The sequence below is a fragment of the Ceratotherium simum genome, chromosome 1 (genome assembly GCF_057802395.1).
Source record: "Ceratotherium simum simum isolate JZ-2026a chromosome 1, ASM5780239v1, whole genome shotgun sequence".
NCBI classification, from domain to species: Eukaryota; Metazoa; Chordata; class Mammalia; order Perissodactyla; family Rhinocerotidae; genus Ceratotherium; species Ceratotherium simum.
Genome location: NC_141900.1, coordinates 105525924 through 105551885, shown reverse-complemented (window position 1 = coordinate 105551885; position 25962 = coordinate 105525924). Strand labels below are relative to the sequence as shown.

Sequence of the window (25962 nt, the reverse complement as noted above, 5' to 3'; positions counted from 1 at the left end):
GAGATGGTGACTTCAGACACAGTTAAAAGGACCGTGTCTCCTCTATAGAACATAATGGTTGAAGATTATTATTATTTTTTTTGTGTGTGAGGAAGATCAGCCCTGAGCTAACATCCATGCTAATCCTCCTCTTTTTGCTGAGGAAGACCAGCTCTGAGCTAACATCTATTGCCAATCCTCCTCCTTTTTTTTTTTGTTTTTTTCCCCCCCAAAGCCCCAGTAGATAGTTGTACGTCATAGTTGCACATCCTTCTAGTTGCTGTATGTGGGACGCGGCCTCAGCATGGCCGCAGAAGCGGTGCGTCGGTGCGCGCCTGGGATCCGAAACGGGGCCGCCAGTAGCGGAGCGCACACTCTTAACCGCTAAGCCATGGGGCCGGCCCTATCTCAGGAATTTCTTAAGAAGAAAGTAATCTGATGAAGGGCATTCAAAAGATCCTGTGTTTGTGCTGGGGATGGATGGACTATTCAAGTCCCAACCTTAAAGTAGTTACAGGAAATATAAATCAAGTAAATAGTCAAAATTATATAGCATGATGAAGGTGCTGATGGAAGATGATAAAGTTTGCTTTTCCTACCTCAGAATGTTATTGCTAGGATCAAATGAGGTATTATGAAGAAGTCCCTTTTCATTTGTAAAGTACCATAGAAAGGTTAATTGCCGCTGATCAGTCTTTTCTGCCTACTTGGCTGGGGAGAGGAGAGGGAGGGTTTGGTGCAGTCTGCTTATTGGTTTCCCCATCGTGTTTCTGCATGGTCCATTGTGTCCTATAAACCCCTTTCAGATTAATCTTGCTAAACTGTGTTTTCAACTTTCCTTTGCTACCATTAATATTGGTTCTGTGTTAATGTTTCTTCATCTAGTACATGTAGTTTATTCTCTTTTTATAATATAAGGCAGTAAAAGACTTTTATTTGGGGCCATGGGGAAGGTTTCAGCTTAGTTCCTTAGTAATATAGTAGGAGAGAGTAAACTGAACATCTGGGTTGAATATAGTTTTAGTCACTATGTTGACTTTTAATAAGAGCATCCATGAACAATTGTCAGTGTGAAAATAGTTTTGTTCCTTGAGGCTGGAATCTTTGAGGGGGGGAATCTTTTTAATGTCTTTTTTTTTTTTTTTTTTTTTTTTTTGGTGAGGAAGACTAGCCCTGAGCTAACGTCCATGCCAATCCTTCTCTTTTTGCTGACGAAGACTGGCTCTGGGCTAACATCCATGCCCATCTTCCTCTACTTTATATAGGACGCCACCACAGCATGGTTTGACAAGCGGTGCGTTGGTGTGCACCCGGGATCCAAACCTGCGAACCCTGGGCTGCTGAAGCAGAGCGTGCGCACCTAACCGCTGCGCCACAGGGCTGGCCCCTTTAATGTCAATTTTGAACTGCAAATTGTGTGTAAGATTGTAGTGGAAATTGGCTGAAGTTTTATACTACCTTAAATATAATGTGGTGGCAATTTGCTAGATTTCTTATACATTATTTGTCAATGTTCCAACATACAATATTTTCTTAGTAATAACAGGAAATAAAGTAACTGGATTCTCAGATAGACTATGTAATTTGTTTGGGGCCTAAGAATCTGCATTTTTGACAGTGTTTCCAATTATGTGGTTCAGCCTTAAATTAAATGGCAAACTAACTAGCAAGAATTGGAAGGCCACTGTTTAAAGTGGATTTTGAAAAGCTCTGGAGGTGGGACAATTTCCCCAGGTGTTTTATTTAATTTGTGCTGTCCTCAATGAAAGAGAGTTATTGGAACCTAAATAGAAAGAGATTTGGCGTCTTTAAAGTTCAGAGTAGTTGACTTCTATTTATAAAGCTAGGAAAATAATTCACCTTACAGATGTCATTCCAGCTGGACACCGTTTCACGAGAGATTCATATAGCAAAGAATAACTAAAGGCAGTCTGGAAATGTGTAGGGCTGTTTTCAGTTGAGGGCTGCTGTTGGCACTTAGGGCCCGAGAGCTGTGGGCTCTTGCCACCCTATATGTGTGAAACTGCACAGTCAAGAATTGTTCTACCCATAATGCCAATAACATGGAGAAACGCTAATTAGGGATTGTTTCAACTGCATGTAATGGAAGTCCAACCTAGTGGCTTACGAGGTAGTGGCTTATTTTCCTCACATCACAAGTGGTGTAGAGGCAGGCTGTGCATAGCTGGTCCGGGGTTCCATATTTTGATCAAAGTCTTGGATACCTCCTCTCCTCCTGCTCCACCATCCTTAGAGTCCACCCTCCTTGGGGTTCACCTTTCATTCTCACTGTCTCAAGATGGCAGCTTCACCTCCAGAGAAGGGAGCGGCAGAGTAGAAGTGGTTCCTATATCTGGAAAGCAAAACTTAGAAATCCCAGCAGACATCCCCTGTAGCCTGTGTCTCACTGGCTACAGCTTTGATACCCAGTGACCCCTCTTTGCAAGGGAGAAAAGTGGTTTTTAAGCTGGGCACATTGCCTTCCCTAGTTGGAGTTTTATACTTAAGGAAAAACGAGAGAATTGGGTAATCAATTACCAGACACAGTGTGTACCATAGTATTTAGCAGAGTTTTGAAAGGTTCTGGACCTGTGGCACTCGATTGTTAACTCTGATGTCACCAATTTAAGTGTGAGTGCATGTGGACCCAGCCCCAGGAGATTCTCTTAAGCCCCTTTCAACCTTGTCATTCTGGTTTTCGAATTTTCTTTATGGTAGTTAATAGCCAACTTCTTTCTCAGAGGTGAAATTTAATGATTTAATTTCCTTATTTATTTGTATTTGCTTAACAGATCCATTTTGGCAAATAGATTTTCTTTCACATTCTAGTGAACGTCTTTTTAAACAATTTTGCAGACTTTTCATTTTGTAGCCTACTATTATTGTGCTGCTGCATTTTGACTGACATTTTAAAATTTTGCACAGGTGATATTCTTGAATTTCATGGTCCAGAAGGAACAGGAAAAACCGAAATGCTTTATCATTTAACAGCACGATGTATACTTCCAAAATCAGAAGGTGGACTGGAAGTAGAGGTCTTATTTATTGATACAGATTACCACTTTGATATGCTTCGGCTTGTTACAATTCTTGAGCATAGACTATTCCAAAGTTCTGAAGAAATAATAAAACGTTGCCTTGGAAGATTTTTTTTGGTATACTGCAATAGTAGCACCCAATTACTTCTCACACTTTACTCACTAGAAGCTATGTTTTGTAGTCACCCCTCCCTCTGCCTTTTGATTGTGGACAGCCTGTCAGCCTTTTACTGGATAGACCGTGTCAACGGAGGTGAAAGTTTCAACTTACAAGAGGTGACTCTGAAGAAGTGTTCGCAGTTCTTAGAGAAACTTGTAAAGGAGTATCGCTTGGCTCTTTTTGCAACAACACAAAGTATAATGCAGAAAACCTCAAACTCAACAGAAGGGCCTTCCTCTGCGTCTAACCGCCCGAGTGATGCGGGTGTGGACTATAGACCCTATCTCTGTAAGGCGTGGCAACAAGCGGTAAAGCGGAGGATATTCTTCTCCAAAGACGATTCTAAAACCAGCAACCAATTTTCTTTAGTTTCACGTCATTTAAAAAGTAGCAATTTAAAAAAACATTTTTTTATCATTGGAGAAAGTGGGGTTGAGTTTTGTTGATATGTTTCATAAAATAGTCTTTGTGGGATAGTATGCAAGTTTTAAAAAGTCTTTAATCGGCTGAAGTGATTCCATTCTAAAGTTTTAAACTCTAGGGGAATTAACATAACAGTATTTCTATACAGAATGGATTTCTTAAAGTAGTACAGTAAAACTTCAAATTATTCTGTACCTAGGTCGTTGAAGATTAATCAAAATTATATTAAGTAAATTGTATATTAAGCTTATTTAAAAACTAAATCAATAATACACACATTTCAGCCTAAATAAAATAGACTTTTATAACTTTGTGTCACATTTCTGGAATTCAGTTAAGTACTTATTTGTTTAGGAAAGTTTAAATGCATTTCTAATTTCTTATGTATAACTCCTTTAGGAAGCTGTGACTTTGGGAAATGTTTCTGTAAAGCTGTTATTTCTATAAAAGGGATGAAAACAAGGAGCTTACCCATCTGCCTTTCACACCAAAAACTATGGAAAGTCAGATCATTTTGATCTAAGTTACACCGAATTCCAAGATGGAATTGCATGATGGTTGGGTTTCTGTAGAATTTTTAAAACACAGGGAAATAAGATACCCATTCAAGGAATTCTGTGAAGATTGTTTTGAAATTTTCATCTCCTCCTCGTTAAGTTGTAGACAAATGCTAAAACTATATTAGAACTGTATGTTACTAGTATTGTCTTACCCATTTGGAATAGTCTAGACATACCCTGAAATGAATCAAATCTTTTCCAGCTGAGAGCTGGACAAAGCTTTATATACTTTGGTCCAGTGATGGCCAGAATGGGGGAGCATGCACTCCAAAGGGTACACAAGGTAATGTATTGTGGTGGAAGAAAATTTTAGAACTTCTATTTATACACTTTAATCCATAAAAAGATTGTTATATCAATATTTGATATTCAAATTGACCCTGACACTCATTCAATCTATATGTAAGGTTGTCTTATGTCACATACATAGTTGATATATCCTCTGGGAAATGTGGAAAGAATGGACAGAGGTGTTCTCGTGGGCACGTTCATTTATGTTACCTATTTAGTTTAAACTATCTAATTGTAAATTCACTTATCTAACAAAGATTCTTTTTAAGAGCTTAGAAAGAATCCTGCAGAGAACCTGAGATGGAAGATGATATTCTCCATAATGCAGGGGAGCAGATGTAGCATGTACTGTCTGTGCCCCACCCGTGTACCCTGGGCCTCTTCTGGCTCCTCCTCAGTTTACGAAACCTGAAGACTTCTGAAGGTGTCTTCGGGATGCCAGAGCCCGCTGGGCTGCATGTGGGCCAGGCCTAGCAGAGTGGGTCAGGATTTGGTATATAAACACTCCAGCGTCCTCAGCCTTCAGTGAGAGGACACTGAGGTATTTCTCAGAGTGGCCTCAGGAGGATTCATGCCCAGTTGCTCCCGGCAATAATTTATTCATTAACACACCGTTTATTGCCTTCCATCCTTCCTTCCTGCTTCCCCACTCTCTCAGGGGGCCTCCTGAGATTGTCTCCCTAATGAATGACAAATCCTTGTCTAGGAACTACTTTTGTTTGAGGATGAGGGAGAACCAAACTGTCAGCAGACAATAAAAAGTCTTCAGACTAACAGCCCTTCAGACCCAATATTTGCTCTTTAGCCACATTATGAAATTAAAAATGATAGCAGTCGGGCCGGCTCCGTGGCTTAGCGGTTAAGTGCGTGCGCTCTGATGCTGGCGGCCCGGGTTCGGATCCCGGGCAAGCCCCAAGGCGCCACTTCTCCGTCCAACGCGAGGCCGGGTCCCACGTGCAGCAACTAGGAGGATGTGAACCTATGACATACAACTATCTACTGGGGCTTTGGGGGGAAGAAATGAATAAATAAAATCTTTAAAAAAAAAAAAAAAAATGATAGCAGTCTAATTGGCAATCAAGTTGAATTACATTGGATCACATTACTATTTCACATCCACACACCTATATGCCCTCATAAATATTATTTTGCCATTAATATAATTTAAAATATTTTAAAATATTACATATTTTGGGGGCCGGCCCCATGGCCTGGTGGTTTGGGTTTGGCAAACTCTGCTTCAGTGGCCCGGTTCAGTTCCTGGGCACAGACCTACGCCACTTGTTGGCAGCCATGCTGTGGTGGTGACCCACAAACAAAATAGAGGAAGATTGGCAGGGATGTTAGCTCAGGGCGAATCTTCCTCAGCAAAAAAAAATATATATTACATATTTTATCTATAATTCATCGTTTTTCAATTTATATTTTTGTATATTTTATTACATGCAATACATGTTACACATAAATAATTTATAAATATTTGTATTTTGGGGGAATATGCTTATTTTTTCCCGAGAAGAGTATGTGATCATTAAGATTGAGAATCTCTTGCTCCATTCTAGAGTACTCCTTTTAGCTGTTAAGAAAAGATGACAGTTCAGTTACCTTCCCTTTCAAGCTCTGCAGCCTGGTCATGTGTGTGTTACATGTGTATATGAAAAACTTAGCAGAATTTTAGCCTTGACTGTGATAGGATTTTTCATTTCTCCTCTGTATAAATGAAGTGTTAATTTAATGGACTGTTATTCACAGATTTATAACTTATTCTTTGGGAACATGATTAAAAAATAATGAACTTTTATATTAACTTAAGTTATCAATTATATATTAATGTGTCAGACCAAAGACTTAGTTATCTTAAAAAGATTTGTTATCTGACATGTTACAAGGAATTAAGAATCCTGGTTAATAAAAAATTCTTTTAAACTAAAAGTTATACCAATGGGATTTTTTGAACACTGTAGAAATTTTAATACTTGTCAAAAGAATCAGACTTAAAGAGAAAGAAAAGTGGCATGTCTTCAGCTACCTAGGTAGCAGACACCGGGGACGCTGGATGGAACCAAAAGAACCACGGGAGTGAGTGATTACAAATCTTGGAATATTTATCCCATTTCCCTGTAAAAAAAAAATGAGGATCGTAAGATACTTTGGTTACAGGTGAACTTGTTAGGATCATTGTGAAAATCTAGTAAAAAAATGCATATGAAAGATATTTCAGACAATCGTCTGATAAATGCTGTACTAAATTAAGGTAGTGCTTACTTCACCACTTCCTTTGTATGTATGAAGTTTTCAGCTTTCAACTGTCAACTGCTGTATTATTAATATCATTCAAAGCTTTTGATGCAGACCACTTAGCTATATGGATTATCTAAGAATGAGGGTGAAATAAAGACATTTTCAGAGTAACAAAAACTGAGAATTTATCACCAAAATTGCCTCACTAAAGGAACTTCTAAAAGATATACTTCAAGGTGGAGGAAAATTATCCCAGAAAGTCTGAGATGTAAGAAGTAATAGTAAAGAAAACAGTAAGCAATGAGTAATCTAAAGAAATATTGATAGTATAAAACAATAGTAATGACTGATTTGTAGGAGGAAAAACCCAATTTAAAGTAAAAATTCTAGGGCCGGCCCCATGGCTTAGAGGTTAAGTGCATGCGCTCCAGTGCTGGCGGCCCAGGTTCGGATCCCGGGCACGCACCGACGCACCGCTTCTCTGGCCATGCTGAGGCCGTGTCCCACATACAGCAACTAGAAGGATGTGCAGCTATGACATACAACTATCTACTGGGCTTTGGGAGAAAAAATAAATGAAATTAAAAAATTAAAGTAAAAATTCTAGGTAACCTTTTGCCTATAAGACTAGTGCATGTAAGGTTGGTAATTGAAATTATATCACTCTAAAGATCTTATATTCTGAGGGAGAGTAAAGATATAGAACAACTTTAGACTTGATTAAATATGAACCTGACAATTTGAAGAGCTGCCTCTAAAAGAAAGAAATTAGTATATGTTCCAGTAGTACATGTTGAGGAGGCAAAAGGGAAATGAGAAAAACAAAAAACGAACAAAGACACAGGAGAAAAAGTGGATAGAACATACAAGCTCTAAACCATATGGTAGAGATAAATCCAATTGTAAATGGATTGAACTCATCTGCGAAAATCTTGGGTTGTTAGACTAGATTTTTAACAATCCACTATGTATATGCTTTTTGAAGAAATGCATCTAAAACAAAAATACAGAAATGTTGAGAGCCAAAAGATACCAGAGAAATATCAAAAGGAAGCTCTTGTAGCTGTATAAGTAGACTTTTTTACTATTACAACATTTTCTGTTTTAACAGAGATTGCTACATAATGATAGAAGGTTTGATTCATTGTTTAATTTTATGTCCTCAGTGAGATAACTTCAAAGAATACAAAGCAAAAATTTAGAGAACTACAAGGAGAAATTGACAAAGTCACCACCATGGTAGATATTTTAATATACCTGGGAGATCAAGCAGTTAAAAAAATCAGTTAAAGACCTAGAATCTGAACACAAAATCAAGCTTGATCTAATGAACATATGCAGACTCTGCATACAAAATAAGAATGCATATTCTTCTAAACACAAAAGGAAAATTTATCACATGCTATGATAAGAAGACATTAGCAAATTTCAAAGAATCAGTATCATGGAGATCCTCTTTCTTGACTATAATGCAATTGCCAGAACTCAACAACAAAAAAGATAATTAGAAAGGTTACAAATTTAGAAAAAAAGTTTAAATTTCTAAATAATAGTTCAAATAAGAAATCATATTCAAAATTAGAAAATACTAACATACAACTTAAGTTAGAAAAGAATAAACTCAAAAGGACATAGGAGAAAAACAGTAGAAATGAGTGAAATAGCAAAATTGTAAAAACAAAGCCAAATGATCAAGAAGAGAAAGAGCTCAAATAAACAGTTTTAGGAATCACAAAGAAGACATAACTAGAGGAGAGATTTTTTTAGAATCTTAATAACCATATCAAAAAATTGGAAAACTGAGACAATGAACACATCTTACCAAAACAATCTCAAAAAAAGAAAAACTGAAAAATACTATAATTACAAGACTTGAATCAGTAATTTGAACACTCCCCATAGTCATTTAGTGGGACTTGCAGTAATAGCAGAATATGTAATTTACACAAACACCTGCTAAAATTAAAAAAAAAACGTGGATAAAATATGAACACATTTATATTTAAAGTGTCAAAGAGTTAACCAGTTAGTGAAGAATTACTAGGTCAAGATCCAGAAGAGGAAGGAAATCCAGATGTCCCTTGAAGCAGCTGAGAGTAAACTGCTTTTGTTGGTGTCACTCTGTTGGGGAACCTTAGTAAACCACACCCCATTTAACCAGGACCCTGAATGGTAGAACCCTTGGATGAAGGGTGAAATTGAAGTAAACCAGCCCTTGCACAGACTGCAGCTCAGCCTCTCATCATCCGGGTGGCTCAAAAAATCACAAGCCTTAAAAGATAATTTTTAAAAATGTGTTTAAAAAAATTTTAAAGTGGGGGGTATCAATGAAACAAGAATATCAAAATATTGGTAACTGTTAAATCTGAGTAATAGGTATATTAACAAAGTTGATCTCAGACTTTTAGTGCCCTCATGTCCCTACCAAAACAAAAATCCTCTCTGGAGGATGATATCATCATCCTAGGCCTCAAATTATTTCTAAAAGTGAATTTTTTTGAATGCAATGTCCAAAATACAATGTATGATAAAATGACACAAAAAGACAAGTCTCTATGAGTGAGAAACTGCAGAAACAAATGACCCCCTGCAAACAGGCACACACAAATACACAACTTATACAGACTTAGAATACACGGGAAGGGGCCGGTCTGGTGGTGCAGCGGTTAAGTGTGCGCACTCCGCTGCTGTGGCCCAGGGTTTGCTGGTTTGGATCCTGGGTGTGCACCGATGCACAGCTTGTCAAGCCATGCTGTGGCAGCATCCCATATAAAGTAGAGGAAGATGGGCACGGATGTTAGTACACGGCCAATCTTCCTCAGCAAAAAAGAGGAGGATTGGCATGGATGTTAGCTCAGGGCTTATCTTCCTCACACACAAGAAAAGAATACAGAGGAAGAACAACTTATGAGTTAAGAGTGCGGGTAAATGGAGTTATTAGTGTTGTAAGGTCCTTACATTGAGAGAAGGAAAGGTATTAATTAACATGAGACACTGATAAAGAGGTTGGTTGTTATGATTTCTAGAATAACCACTCAAGAATAGAAAAAAGGGGTATGACTTTAAAATGAATAGAGGAAAACTGAGATTTTACAAATCTAAAGAGAGGGGCCAACCCCCTGGTGCAGCGGTTAAGTTTGCGTATTCCGCAAACAGTGAGCCCGGGGTTCACTGGTTCAGATCCTGGGCGTAGACCTACTGACCACCCATCAAGCCATGCTGAGGTGGCGTCCCACGTAGAAGAACTAGAAGGACCTACAACTGGGATATACAACTATGTAGTGGGGGCTTTGAGGAGAAAAAAGAAAAAAAAGAGGAAGATTGGCAATATATGTTAGCTCAGGGCCAATCTTTCTCAAAAAAAAACATCTAAAGAGAAAAAAGGAACATAGTACAGCAGGACAAATTGAAAGGACATGATAAGATGGTATATCTAGGGCCGGCCCCGTGGCTTAGTGGTTAAGTACGCGCACTCCGCTACTGGCAGCCCTGGTTCGGATCCCGGGCAAGGCGCGCACCGACCCACCGCTTCTCCAGCCATGCTGAGGCTGCGTCCCACATACAGCAACTAGAGGGATGTGCAACTATGACATACAACTATCTACTGGGGCTTTGGGGAAAAGAAAAAAAGGAGGAGGATTGGCAATAGATGTTAGTTCAGAGCCGGTTTTCCTCAGCAAAAAGAGGAGGATTAGCATGGATGTTAGCTCAGGGCTGATCGTCCTCACAAAGAAAAAAAAAAGATGGTATATCTAAAACCATGTATACCAATAATTACATTATATTTACAAGGACTAATCACTACTCCTGTTTAAAACACAATTTCAGACTGGATTTTAAAATACATATTTGCTATTCTAAAGAGACATCTACACAAAAGAACGTGAGAAACTTGACATTAAAAGAACGGAAAAAGATCCTCCACTAAACACGAATCAAGAGAAAGCCGATACACACACAGTAATACAGATAACAGATATTAAGGTAAGAAGCTAGAGGGTATCTTTAACTAGAGATAGAAATAAAAAAATTGATAAAACTTTCAATTCACTAGGGTAATCCAAAGTTTACAGAAGTGTATAAGGGGAATAGATAAGTTCAGAATCGTGGTTGGAGTTTTTAACTCCTGAGTGATTGGTAGAAGCAAAGGGTACTGAGGACTGGACAGCATGGTCAGCCAGCACCACACCACATCAAGTGCAGGACACAGTGTTTCCTAGCATACTTAATTTTTTAGTGACCATATACTGGGCTGTGGAGCTGTGTCAACAAAATTCAAAGGATTGAAATCACGGAGTAAGTTCTCCAGTGACAGTAGTATTAAACCAGAAATTAGTAATAAAAAAATTAGAAAATCTGTATATATTTCAAAAGTAAGTAATAAACTTCAAAATAAAATGTGGATAAAAGATATCACAATGGAAAATATGAAATATTTTGAACTCTAATGAAATTCATATCAAATATGAGGAGTATGGTTAAAACAGTGCTTAAGGGGAAATTTATAGCCTTAAACCCCTACATTAGATAAAAAGAAAGGCTAAAAAATGAGCTAAATAAGTATTTACTTAAAGAAGAAAATGAGTAGCAAATTAAATCCCCTTCTCCAAATAGAAGAAATATAATAAAAGCAGAAGTTAATAAAATAGAAAACAAATGAAAAAGAAAGTCAACAAGGCCAATCATTGGTTCTTTGAAATGACTAATAAAATTGATAACCCCCTCGCTAGATCAATGAAGACAAAAGAGAAAAAAGGCACAAATAACCAATATCAGAAATGAAAAAGGTGACACCACTATAGGGTCTACTCACCTTCAAAAGATAAGTTATTAGGAGTAATCTTATGCTGAAAATTTTTGAAAAATGTTAAAATGGGCAAATTAATAGAAAAATATGGCTTATTAAAACCAGCACAAGAAGACATTTTAAAAGCATGAAAGTCTATGACTATTACAGAAATAGGATCAGAAATTTAAGACCTAAGAAAACTCCAGGCTGCAGTGGCTTCACCAGTGAGTTCTATCAAACATTTAAGGAAGAATGGTGTCAAATCATTTTATCAGGCTACCAGCACTTTGACGCCAAAACTGGACAGAGACATTATAAGGGAAAATTGCAAGCCATTCTTACTGATGAACATATATGCAAAAATACTAAACACAATCAACAAAAAATTCAACAAAATATAAATAGGTACTAATCATGGCCAAGTTGGATTTATCCCAGGAACACAAGTTTGGTTTAGCATTAGAAAATCAATCAACATAATTTGCCACATAAACTAAAGGGGAAAAAGTTAAGATCATGTCCAACAATGCAGAAAAAGTAAAAAATCCCAACAAAGTGTTTTTGTTTGTTTTGCTTCACTTTGGAACCTAACTGATTCTTAAATTTAGTAGAGCAAGGAACCAAGAATAGCCAAGACCTTTCTATCAGTTCAGATCCTCCAGGAGGCAGATGCCAAAATATGGTTAGAAATCTAAGGTGTAAAAGATAAAGAGGAGAGGGAGTAGGATTAGGCAGGGCAAGCCTTCAGACGTGACGCAGATCTGACACCTGTAGACGGAGGGAGGAAGGAAGAAGGATTGGCAGGAAGAACTTCAGGCTGGCAGTACAGCTCTGAGAAAATCTTGGCATGAACAACAGGTGCAAAGATTGTCTGTGGAGGAGTCCCACATTGGGCAGAAGTGGCCAGGCCTTAGTACCCTCGCCTTGCTCGGGCGTTGGTAAACTGCCTGGGAAGAGCATTACCTCTGCTCAAATGCTGCAGCGGATACAGAAGATGGTTAGCTGGAGGCTGTCGACCAACTGCACCCATTGTGGCAGGTTTGCTCTCGGAAGGAGACCTGAGCAGTGCACCTCTAAGGATGCTCTGTGTTCTGAAAGAAGACTGAGGTGGGAGGCTTACCCTATTATATGGAAAGATATGTAGCTCAAGTAATTAAGATAGTGCCTTATTAGTACAAGGATAAACAAATAGAACAGACTATACAGCTCCAGAACAAGCCCACGCGTGTGTGGAACTTAATATGTGTCAGAAGTAGCAAATCATTGTGGAAAGGATGGACTATTCAGATCATTGTAGCAAGGATGGACGATACATGTGGAAAAATAAAACTGGATCTTTACATAATATATATTTTAAAAAATCCATTCCATTGGTTAAAGACATAAATGTAAAAGCAAAACATTAAAAACTACAGAAGACTGTATATGAGAATATATTTGTGATCTTGGAGTAGGGAAGTACTTTCTGAAACAGATACAAAAAGCAGTAATCATAATTGAAAAAAGATAAATTTGGCTACATTAAAACTTTGAATTTTTATTCATCAAAAGATACTGTAGGGGCCGACCTGGTGGCGTAGCAGTTAAGTTCACATGCTCCACTTCAGAGGCCCAGGGTTTGCCGGTTCAGATCCTGGCGTGGACCTACTCACCGCTCATCAAGCCATGCTGAGGTGGCGTCCCACATAGAAGAATTAGAACAACCCACAACTGTGATATACAACTACATACTGGGGCTTTGGGGAGAAAAAAAAAAAGGAAAAAAAGAGGAAGATTGGTAACAGATATTAGCTCAGGGCCCATCTTCCTAAAAAATAAATAAAATGTAAATAAATTAAAAAAAAAGATACAGTAAACAAAGTAAAAAGATGTTACACACCAAAAGTATATTTGCTACCCATGTGAATAACAAATGTTTAATAACCAAAATAATCTCTCTCACAAATATATATATAGTGTCTATGTGTATATTCATGTGTGTGTGTATATATATATACACACATATATATGAAGTACACACAAATCAGTAAGGAAAAATTAATGAATAGAAAAGTGGGCAAAACATTTGGAGGCATCTCACAGAAGAAACAGGAATGATCAAAAAACATGAAGTAAGGGGCTAGCCCCATGACATAGTGGTTGGCTTCAGCGCACTCCGCTTCAGCAGCCTGGGTTCAGACCAGGGGTGGACCTACACCACTTGTCAGCCATGCTGCGGCGGCAATCCACATACAAAGTGGAGGAAGATTGGCACAGATGTTAGCTCAGGGCTAATCTTCCTCGGCAAAAACAAAAAACAAACAAACAAAAAACCATGAAGTGAGGTTCAATCTCATTGCAGTTGGAAATACAAATTAAGATGTCAATAAGATGTCATTTCATACACACTTGGATGAGAGAAACTTAAAGGCTGACGATACCAGGTCCTGAAGAAGGTGTGCAACAAAGAGAACGCTGCTTCATTGCTGGGGGGAATGTAAACCCACAGTGGTACAGCACTCAGGGAACTAATCAGGCGTTATTTTATGAAGTTAGATACATGTATATCCTTTAATCTGGTATATGTCCTTGATTTTTAATTAATTAATTGATTAATTTATTTTTCCCCCAAAGCCCCAGTAGATAGTTGTATGTCATAGCTGCACATCCTTCTAGTTGCTGTACGAGGGATGCAGCCGCAGCTTGGCCGGAGAAGCAGTGCGTCGGCGCATGCCCGGGATCCGAACCTGGGCCGCCAGCAGCGGAGCACGTGCACTCAACCGCTAAGCCACGGGGCTGGCCCTGGTATATGTCCTTGAGAAATTCCTATATGCATTAGAAAAGGTGTATGAATATGTTTCTGTTAGCATTGTTTGTAACAGCAAAAGCCAGAATCAACTAAAACATCCATTCACCATAGAATGGATAAACTAACCGTGGTATATTCATACTCTGAAGCACTCAACAGCATTAAAAATGAATGCACTACTGCAAGATGCATAAACATTAGATAAATCTTAGAAACATTGTATTGAATTCTCTTAAAAGATATTGTCGAAGAATACATTCAACATAATACCTTTTTTTATAGCTTTATTGAGATATAATTCACATGCCATAAAATTCACCCATTTCAAGTATACTCTTTGGTGGTTTTAGTTTATTCAGAGTTATGCAACTATTTAATTTTAGAAAATTTTCACCACTCCCAAAGGAAAGCGTCTGTCCATTAGCAGTCACTCCCATTACCCCTCTCTCCCCAGCCCTTAGCAACCACTAATCTACTTTCTGTCTCTACGCATTTGCCTGTTCTGGGCATTTCATGTAAACGGAATCATGCAATATGTGGCCTTCTGTGAGGCGTCTTTCACTTAGCATATGTTTTCAAGATTCATCCATGTTACAACGTGTGTCAGTGCTTCATTCCTTTTTTTGTTTTTTTTGTGAGGAAGATCAGCCCTGAGCTAACATCCATGCCAATCCTCCTCTTTTTGCTGAGGAAGACCGGCCGTGAGCTAACATCTATTGCCAATCCTCCTCCTTTTTTTTTTTCCCCTTTTTCTCCCCAAAGCCCTAGTAGATAGTTGTATGTCACAGTTGCACATCCTTCTTGTTGCTGTATGTGGGACGCCGCATCAGCATGGCTGGACAAGTGGTGAGTCGGTGCGCGCCCAGGATACGAACCTGGGCCGCCAGTGGCAGAGCGCATGCACCCAACCACCAAGCCACAGGGCCGGCCCCTTCATTCCTTTTTATTGCCATATAAGATTACATTGTGGGAATATAACACTTTAAAAAAATGCATTTATCAGTTGATGGACATTTGGGTTATTTCCAATTTGGGGCTATGATGAATAATGCTGTTAAGAGTATTCATTTATAATTTTTTATGTGGAGTTTTTTTTTTTTTAAATAAGGTTCAAAACCAAGCAAAACTAAACATTAGATGCTAAAATTAGAAAAGCATGGGGCAGCAGAATGAGATTTGGGGATGTTCTCATCAGTTCATTAAGGTTCATTTTTAATATGCCTCATAATCCATTATCATATATGACAGTAATCATAACATATACACACAAACACATGCGGATAGGGTGCTCTGGCCTCAACATTTTATAAAAGTTTGACGGTTGGACGTGGGAGGGACATGAATCTCCAAACACTGCAAGTAGCTTTTGGTTTCTTAGGGGCGCCTGAGTTTTTCTCATTTCTCCTATCAACCCTTCCACTACACTCCCACATTCCAAATGTGCTCAGTTCTTGAGCATTTTCTGAGTTCTGATGGGTATATCAGCCTGTTTCTGGGCTGCCTGGTAGGTTTCCATGTCATCTGTTCTACTAGGTCCACAGACCTACCCCCACCCACCAGCTTTCTTTCTAACTCCAAAAACTGTGCTGCTCATGTCTCCTCTCCCCTTTCCTTGTCTTTATGGGTTTGTACTTTTCCCCCTGGTCTGTCATTTTAGTCAGGTTTCAGGAGGAATCAGAGGTAAATGGGTATGTTCAACCGCCATGGTTATCCAGAAATTTCATAATTTAACCTGAATCAGGCTTTTCTATTACGTGCAGCTAAAAGCATCCTGATCTGACATGTTATCAGTAGTATTTTCCCACAGAAATATTCTACAATGTGAACATTTAATGGCTATGTAGTATTCCCTCCTATGGATATGTAATTATTTAATCATTCTTGAATATTTAAGCAGTTTCCAATTTCCACAATTATTTTTTAAAAATAGAATTATAGAAGTAGATTTGCTGCAAGTTTTTCATGTTATCAAATGTTATCAAAAGAAGGTTTAGGGCCGGCCCTGTGGCTTGGTGGTTAAGTGCGCGCGCTGCAATGCTGGTGGCCCGGGTTCGGATCCCAGGTGCGCATCGAGGCACCACTTCTCCGTCCATCCTGAGGCCGAGTCCCACATACAGGAACTAGAAGGTTGTGCAGCTACGACATACAACTATCTACTGGGGCTTTGGGGGAAAAAATAAAATAAATAAAATCTTTAAAAAAAAAAGAAGGTTTATACCAACTTATACTCCTACCCTCAGTGGAGGAGAGTATCAATATCTTCACACTCATAACGACAGACAGTACTTACTTTACACTTATACTTTATTTCCTAATTATATTCATTTAAAAAAACTTCAGAAAAATAAAGAAATAAGTCAGCTACAATCACGCCATCCAGAGATCTCTACCATTAACATTTGGAGTACAGACGGTTCCCAACTTATGGCAGTTAAATTTATGATTTTTCGATTTTACAATGGTGCAAAAGTGATACAGATTCAGTAGAAACCATGCTTCAAATTTTGAATTTTGCTCGTTTCCTGGGCTAGCGATATGCAGTATGATCCTGTCTCGTGATGCTGGGCAGGGCAGCAGCCGCAGCCCCCAGTCAGCCCTGGATCATGAGGGTGAACACCCCATACACTCACAACCATGCTGGACCCACGCAACCGTTCTGTTTTCACTTTCAGTACGGTATTCAATAAATTAGATGTCATTCAACACTTTATTATAAAATAGGCGTTGTGTGTTGCTCAACTGTAGGCTAATGTAAGCATTCTGAGCACGTTTAAGATAGGCTGGGCTAAGTTATGATGCTTGATGCTCGGTAGGTTAGGTATAGTAGATGCATTTTTGACTTAACGATATTTTCAACTTACGATGGGTTTATCATGATGTAACCCCACTGTAAGTTAAGGAAGATGGCTACATTATTCTAGACTGTTCTCTATACATGTATTCACATTGTTTTTGAGACAGTGTTTTGGCTCTTTGGTTTGCTTTGTTTTGGGTTTTTCCTTACTGTACATACTGTTTTATACTTGCTTTGTTTACTTAACACTGTGCTGTGGACACCTTTACACATCAATATATAGTGATTTTTCAAAGCTTTGTACACCATAGTTTGCTTAAACCACCCCTATGGATGGACATTTAGATTATTTATATTTTTTTCTAAATCCTTATACATATAGCTTTATAGTAGTCCAATTCTTTCGTTTACATAAAAAAAATATTGCTTGGTTAAAGGATGTTTATTTTTTTGAGTTTTCAGTACATTAATATGTACCACTGAAGGTCGTAGAAAAAAGCAGAGCCAACGATAAAGGTAGGGCATTGGCAGTATCATTTGATCTCCTCATAATTCAATTTCTGGACTTTTAACTTGTGTGAACTAATGAATTTACATCTGGCAGAATTCGTAATCTATAATTTCAAACTCTTCCTAAACTAAAGAGCGAGGCATTTGACCATAACTCTATTAGTATTTCAGTAACATAAGGCTCAGATTCAACCGTGATGGGAACTGCGAAATGGAATGATTCATGTGAGTACTAACAAATCATTCAAAATTTAGGAAGTTTACATCTGTTTTATGTAGATATGTCTAAATTAAGCATATGGGTTAATATTTAGAGTATTCCTACCCTGATGTATTAGATTACATTGCATCTGAAGTCTTAAATTGACATGAATTAACCTATACTTCTTTAAATATTTGCAAAATTATATTTTATATGAGCCTGTAATAAATGACCATATTACAATTCAGAAGCTGAAAAGTATAGTGAGCGTTGCCATGGGAACCTTAATGTGATATTCCCTTGCTTTCATTTCAATTTCATTTTTAATATTGCATTAACATTTTTGCATTTAATGGATAGATATTTGAATTAATATTGAAGTGTTCTCTCTAATATAAATAAAATATAAGAAATGAAAATGTGATTTTTCTTTCAATGAACAAATGAACATATAATCCTAGATCTTGTAGAAATAACAGCACTTGAGTTTTAAATTATTGGATTCCATTCATTTATTTTGAAGTTTCTTAAAGGATCCCTTTTAAAAGATTCAGAAATATTTATGGGTAGTCACATAATTCATGTCCTTAACATTTTAAATATGATTCAGAATTTTCTGAAGGCTATTTGGGGGCAATTTACTTCACTGTGCCTTAGTTTATTCTTCTGCATTTTTCTGACTAGATGACCTCTGAGGTCTCTCCTACCTCTATAAGTCCATATTAGTGTACTAATCATTTATAGGGTGATACACTTAATCTTACTTAAAACAAAATACTAACCATATTACCAAATACAGTTTTGTCTAATAAGTTCATTGTATAAAAATCTAACACGCCAGAGATGGGGAGTATTTTTTATTACAAAGGGTTCTTGACTATACAAGGTATTCACATGTAAGATTATACGTGAATAGTGTGTTTAAAATGGAAATAAATGTATGAAATTTATGGACAACAGAATCTGTGATTGCAAGGAGCTCTTAGATGTCAGGAGCCTTAGATTCTTTCTGATGCACTACAGTCAAATAGGTCTCTGTGTATGTAAATCATTTAATCTCCTTTGTGTAAAACAAAAAGACAGAAATAGGATCCCTGGGCTTCTTTTCTACTCAGATACTCCCTACACAAAATTTGGAAAATTATGTATCACCTTACACCTTTTGAATTGACATTCAGGACTTTAACTCATAAGTTTAGATAGTGGCAAAAGTTTTGATTTCTGATATATTGACATTTCAAAATAAAACATTTGTTAAATATATCCAGTGAAATCTACATATGATAGCAATTTGATACCTACCACCCATTTTTTAAAATGCAAAAGTAAAATTTGTCTTAATACTGTATGATTCCACTTATGGGGGCTAAGTAGGGTAGTCAAATTCATAGAGACAGGGAGTAGAAGGGTGTTTGCCAGGGGCTGGCCGGAGGGGGAGATGGGGAAATGTTTAATGGGTACAGAGTTTCACTTTTGCAAGATGAAGAGTTCTGGAGATTGGTTGCATAGCAGTGTGAATGTGCTTAGCACTCTTGAACAGTACACTTAAAAATGGTTAATATGGTAAATTTTATGTTATATGTATTTTACCACAATTTTTTAAAAATTAAAAATAGTTTTTAAAAGGTAAAGCTTATATTTAATAGTCAAAATTTTTACATTATTACTAGTTTCCTGAATTTCTATTTCCATTCCCTTTCCCTACAGAATTTTAATCTAATATAATATACATTTTATATTTGAAAGTCCTTTTACTGACTTTGTTGGCCTGACCACATGTGTCTGCGACAAAAATATGCATATAAATTTAAATTAGAAACAATTTTCTCCTGTGACCTTAAGGCTCCAAGTATTAAGTAATTGAGTAATTATTACAGTTATTAGTAGAACACAATTGGTCGAAACAACCTAAATATTTCAAACATTGATAAATAATGGGTAACACAAGGTAAAATGTATTGGAAATGCATTTCTTAGTAAGATGTTTAAGTCTAAATATAATAAGTACATAGTAGGACTGAATAAATGAACAGAATTAGTTGATTGGTAACATCAGGAAGGAGATTTGCCCCAGTTTAAAAATAAGTATAGGGCCGGCCCAGTGGCTTGGCAGTTGAGTGCGCGAGCTCTGCTACTGGTGGCCCGGGTTCGGATCTGGGTCGCGCACCAACGCACCGCTTCTCTGGCCATGCTGAGGCCACGTCCCACATACAGCAACTAGAAGGACGTGCAACTATGACATACAACTATCTACTGGGGCCTTGGGGAAAAAATGGAGGAGGATTGGCAATAGATGTTAGCTTAGAGTGGGTCTTCCTCAGCAAAAAGAGGAGGATTAGCATGGATGTTAGCTCAGGGCTGATCTTCTTCACAAAAAAATTAAAAAATAAATAAATAAAAATAAAAATAAGTATAGATACTAAAATCCAACCATCTAAAAGTTAGTGAAACTATAATATTAACATAAAACATTAACTTACCTTGACTATGTTCTTTGATTTGAAGTGGTAAAGTTCATCTGTCAAAAGTAAACCTGGGGGCCGGCTCCGTGGCTTAGCAGTTAAGTGCGCGCGCTCTGATGCTGGCGGCCCGGGTTCGGATCCCGGGCGCGCCCCAAGGCACCACTTCTCTGTCCAGCGTGAGGCCGAGTCCCACGTACAGCAACTAGAAGGATGTGAACCTATGACATAACAACTATCTGCTGGGGCTTTGGGGGGAAAAAAATGAATAAATAAAATCTTTAAAAAAAAAAAAAAAAAAAAAAAAGTAAACCTGGAAATTTTCATCCTTCTTCCTTAGAGTCATGCAAAATATGCAACTGAGACAAGTTGCATGACCATACTAACTAAATTCCTTCCCATTATCAAGAACTCTGAAAATGCAGAGAAAATGCATTTTGTAACAGATTGGCATTTCCCAAAGTGATATTTACAAATCTTGAATATTTTAATTATTGGATGGATGGATGGATGGATGGATGGATGGATGGATGGATAGGTAGATAAGGTCACCAATCCCTGCCATTTTATTGCCTGGATGAAGCAAGCCTCCACTGCCTTCTGCCTTTATATTGATACCTCTTTGCTCACATGGTGTTCTTCAGAAGTGATACATTCTTCTAAATAATCAGAGATGCAGAGGTGTTAGAGAGGTTATTAAAAGAACTGTCTTACCTCCACTGACCCACTCTATAAGATACCCCACCTTTAATGCATGAGAGAGGGGAAAATAATGAAGCCCTCCGTGGGTTTACCGTTCTTTGATTAAAGGAATCCTCACAGACACCAGTGTTTCATTTGATCCCCACCCGCCACCCCCAACTCACCTTTTTTTGTGTGTGCTTTAAAAGATTCTATAACCAGCAGCCATACTATAATAAGATTTGGTATGGGTGAGAGGTATGTCTTTCTCCTGTAAAATGAGGGGATATACTTTCTTCTATAAAATGAGGATATTTTGTGATGCTTCCATGCCACAGAAAACTGTAAATGAGCAATTGAAGCAGCCACAGCCCAACAAGGGCAAGGCAATGAAGGGCTCAAACCCTCCCAGGCAAGAAATCCAGGCCAGCCAAATGCTTCACAGAAAAGGAGCGCAATCTGAAATAGATGGGGCGGAGAGAAATAACACCAATACCAGTTAGAAATTTGCGGCCAGGGGCCGGCCCAGTGGCTTAGCGGTTGAGTGCACATGCTCCGCTACAGGTGGCCCAGGTTCGGATCCCGGGACCGGCGCACCGCTTCTCCGGCCATGCTGAGGCGGCGTCCCACCTACAGCAACTAGAAGGATGTGGAACTATGACATAGAACTATGTACTGGGGCTTTGGAGAAGGAAAAAAAGGAGGAGGATTGGCAATAGATGTTAGCTCAGAGCCGGTCTTCCTCAGCAAAAAGAGAAGGATTAGCACGGATGTTAGCTCAGGGCTGATCTCCCTCACAAAAAAAGAAAAAGAAAGATCAACTGCTGGGCCTGCCCACTGCCTTCCCCAGTAACCGCCTAGAGGGGCCAGGTAACACAACCTGGAAATGTAGGGGCCTTGATGCCCTGGGGCTGACTTTGACTAAGGAGAGTTCAGGAAAGGAAGCGAACCAGCATATAAGCTGTTTTCTCTTTCTCCGCCTGGACGGACTGCTCCTAGATGCAGTACTTTATGTGAACGTGCTGAAGACATCATGTGGGACCCAGCCGAACCTGTTAGGATGCCCCCTGCGTATGCTCTCCTGACGTCCCCCTTTCCCTCACGGGTAAACCACTGGAGTGTAAGCTTGCTTCATGTTCTTCTTCTGGAGAACATGGGCTAAGACAGTGCTTGTACAAACGTTTTTCTGTATATCTATGAATAATTCTTTATACTAAATCCCTAGAAGTGTTATTGTTATTTAAAATAGGACCATTTTTTTCAATTTGCAAATAATTGTGTTTGATATGCTGATTTTAAAGTAATATATGTTTATTGCAGACATTTTACAGAATAAAGAAAATCAAAGTTATATTAACTTTACTGGTATATATCCTCCCAGATTTTCTTCAGCATTATAACAGCTTAAAGAATTATTTCACTAGTTGATTCTGGAGTTCCTCATAAGGAAAAAAAGTGTATTGGCTTAGAATTAGATCAATGTTTAATGTGGGAGATGAGACCTAAAAGGCATAGTCTGGAAAGAAACAGGAAAACAAAGATCATTTTTTCTTTTGTTTTTTAAATCAAAACTGGGACCATACTGACTGACAGACTTTTTTTTAAAGATTTTATTTATGTATTTTTTTCCCCCCAAAGCCCCAGTAGATAGTTGTATGTCACAGCTGCACATCCTTCTAGTTGCTGTATGTGGGACGCGGCCTCAGCATAGCTGGAGAAGTGGTGCGTCGGTGCGCGCCCGGGATCCGAACCCCGGCCGCCAGCAGCGGAGCGCGTGCACTTAACCGCTAAGCCACAGGGCCGGCCCCTGACAGACTTTTATAACATGTTTTTTTATCACTTAATATTTTGTAATTTTCTTCACACCATTAAATTTTATGTGATTACGATTTTTAATGCCACATGACATTTCATGGATATATAATTTACCCAACTAATTCTCAATTGTTGGATATTTCTTTCTTTCCTTTTTCCTTTTAAAAATTAAGTGTTTTGATAACATTCACATAGATATAATCTTTGCACTACTAATTATTTTCATAGGATAAATTCTTCACAATGGTAATGCATTTCCAAAGGAAAGGTTGTACCAGTTTAAATTCCTAGTGACTGTGTATGAGCACATTAGTTTCTTTATGTGCTGCTAACCATGAGTTTATCTTTGTCATGCTGCTCTGTGCAGAATGGATCTCATTTTACTTTGCATTTCTTTGGTTATTAGCAAGATCAAATACAATTTGGGATGTTCACTGGCCATTTCTATTTCTTTTGTGAGTTTTCCACAACATGGGTCTGTTTGTCTTAATATTTTTATCTCAATTTGTCAGTTGTCTTTGTTTATAATATCACATACATTTTTCTACATAATTGCAGTCATTCTGAGAAAAAATATAGCAACGTTTCACTTATTCACTGTCATTCCTTTTAGAGAATTTTCTAGTCAAATGAATATTGAATCCTTCAAGGCCCAACTCCAATGCTCCTTTCTCCATGAAGTCTTCCCTGACTTCTTCTAACTCATGTCTGAGTCACTCATTCTTTCCTGTGTGTTTCCACATGTATAGCAGTGCTTCATTCAGACTTTCTTATGTTAAACGTGTCTGCAAGGACATCTCGCCTCTTGTAAGTTTTTGAAAGGAGGAACAATATCTTGTTCCTATTAGTACATCTCAGGGCCCAGTAAGGTATCCTATATTCAATACAAGGGGTTGAATTGATTTGTTAGCTCTTTAAATGCCAATGCTTTTATATTTTCAAATATTTTTCAGAGCAGTATTTTTGAACTATATATTTGTATACTTTCTTGAGCAATTTACCAAAAAACAATTTAGGATTTTTGATAACTGACACTTATATAAACATGATTTATAGGCCTTGACTATAAGACACTGGTGCCTTCAGAGGTTTTTAGTGCTATAGACTCTTACTAAGTGGCCCTGGGTGCTTATGGATTGTGTATTCCTCTCTAATGGCATCTCTCTGCTGATGTCTGACTATGCCCAGCATTCTCCAGATGAGCAAGGGTGTTAGAATTAAATCTAAAATTAGACTTAAATACCCTTTAAACTTATATCTAGGTTGGTTCCCAACTGGGTTCCAGATCATTGAGGTTGCCATATAGATGATCTCCGTACTCATTACTATTCATTGGAACATTTTTTGTGCCCTACTTCTCTGAGTCTTGTCATTACATAAATCAAATCATGTTTCCTCAGACTGTACAGAATGCACACCTGCTCTAACAGAGTTCTTTATAATTGGTACGACGTCACCTGCATTATGAAGATCTGCCTACTATTCTAGTATGATATTGGACCTTTGCCATGACCTTTTGAGAGCTTCTTCTGAGTGTCAGAAAAATTATTCAAAACTTGGAATAGACACAGATTACTGTTGTTCCTCCAATGCACTGCCGGGCTTGCACCTTTGGTTGACAAGCTATTGACTGGGCTGCTTGACAGCTCTGTAGCAGCAGAGGTTAACTTGTAGATCTCTGTCCGGTTAGAAATGCAAATAGTTTCTGTCCAGTGGGAAACCAGGAGGTTGTGGTTTGTGGCCCTATTTTAACTAGTTTTATATCTAACCTAGTAATCTTATCCTAACATTCCTTTCTTAAATTGTTATAAATACCTAGCTCCTCAGATTCTCATTTGAACCCAGTCTTTACCATTTCCCTCATTAACTAATGAGTTGAATAAAATCTTTGACCATATGTTCATTTTATATTTGTATGAGATCATGTTGTAACCTTTGGAAAATTATTCTTTGGCATAATGTTAGAGACCGCTTATTTTTACTTTAGCCAAGTAGAGTAGGTTGATTGGTAAATAAAAAAGTATACCACTACTAATAAAAATAAGCCAACTGGTAATGAAATCCAGCCTCCTTTTGTTCCTTCTTCTTCTATCATTGTTGAGTACTTTCTCTGCTTGTAACCTAGAAAAGATGAGCTAAAGAGCTTTGCCAGAATTGTTCTTTTAGTTAGTCCATCTGCCAGCAACATTTATTAAGCCCCTTGTGTGAAGAGTATGGCCCTGGAGGCCACCGTGAACACACAGCGGAAGGGGGGTGTTGCTGCATAGTTTCATGTTATTGTTTTCAACTAGAATTCTGCTTGGCCAAAGCAGGGGGGAAAAATCCATGAGGATAATGAAATAAAACTCATTCATTAGCATTTTGCCAGATAAAGCTAACACATTAGCTAGGTTATCATCCAAAAATGATCATTTTCTTTACTGGAAGGTTAATACCCTACTAAGACTTAACACATTTGGACCTTAGAATCAGATCTCTGATGTGAGAGAGTCCCAAGAAAATGTTTCTTTTGGGAAAAGCACAATGAGAACTCTGGCTGAGGGAGAATATTTTACTCAAGATAGCTATTGATTCTATCATTTTTTTAAACTCAGATTGAGCTTCAATGCCCAGCTCCAATCCTACTTGCTCTGTGAAGCTTCCCTGATCATCCAAGGCCAAAGTTAACTTTGGCACACTTGTTTGTATCTCTCATTTGAGACGTACGTACTATCTTGACTACTATTTTCATCTACTTTTTCTCCTGGTCTAGACTGTAAATTCCTGGAGAACAAGTTTGTATCCTATACTTTTATATCTTTCATGGTGTTTGTTAGATAGTAGCCATTCAATAACCAATGGCTGTTGGTTGGTTCATAAGAGAGCAGATTACTCTTGGCCAATATAGACAGAAAAGGTACTGTAGCCTGACTTTTTTAAAAGACAATCAAATTCATTGGCAAATGATACAATTATTTCTCTGGATGATCATGAAGTAATGAGTGCAGTCTTCTATATGGCATTTTCTCAGTTATCCACACCCATTATTGTTGTTTTCTTTATATAACAATGTGCTTAAAATTGTAGTTGCATTTATTTAGCAGAGAGCTTCTGAAACTACTCTTGAATTTTCAATATAGTATGTAAATTTGATTCATCTAATGAAGGGCGAGATGTGCACAGGAAAAGAACAAATCTAATTCCATATGATTACATGCATTTTACATTTGGTTGAATGAAACATTAAATCAAC

General features: G+C 37.9%; 1 protein-coding gene across 1 annotated transcript in view; it reads left to right on the top strand.

Moving 5' to 3' along the window:
- XRCC2 (X-ray repair cross complementing 2) overlaps positions 1-8226 on the top strand; it is a 31926-nt gene extending 23700 nt beyond the window's left edge. Inside the window, exon 3 of the mRNA XM_004430590.3 lies at positions 2905-8226. Coding sequence (XP_004430647.1) covers positions 2905-3623 — 719 coding nt within the window. The 3' untranslated portion in view covers positions 3624-8226. The remainder of the gene's footprint in view (positions 1-2904) is intronic.
- Positions 8227-25962: the final 17736 nt, after the last annotated feature.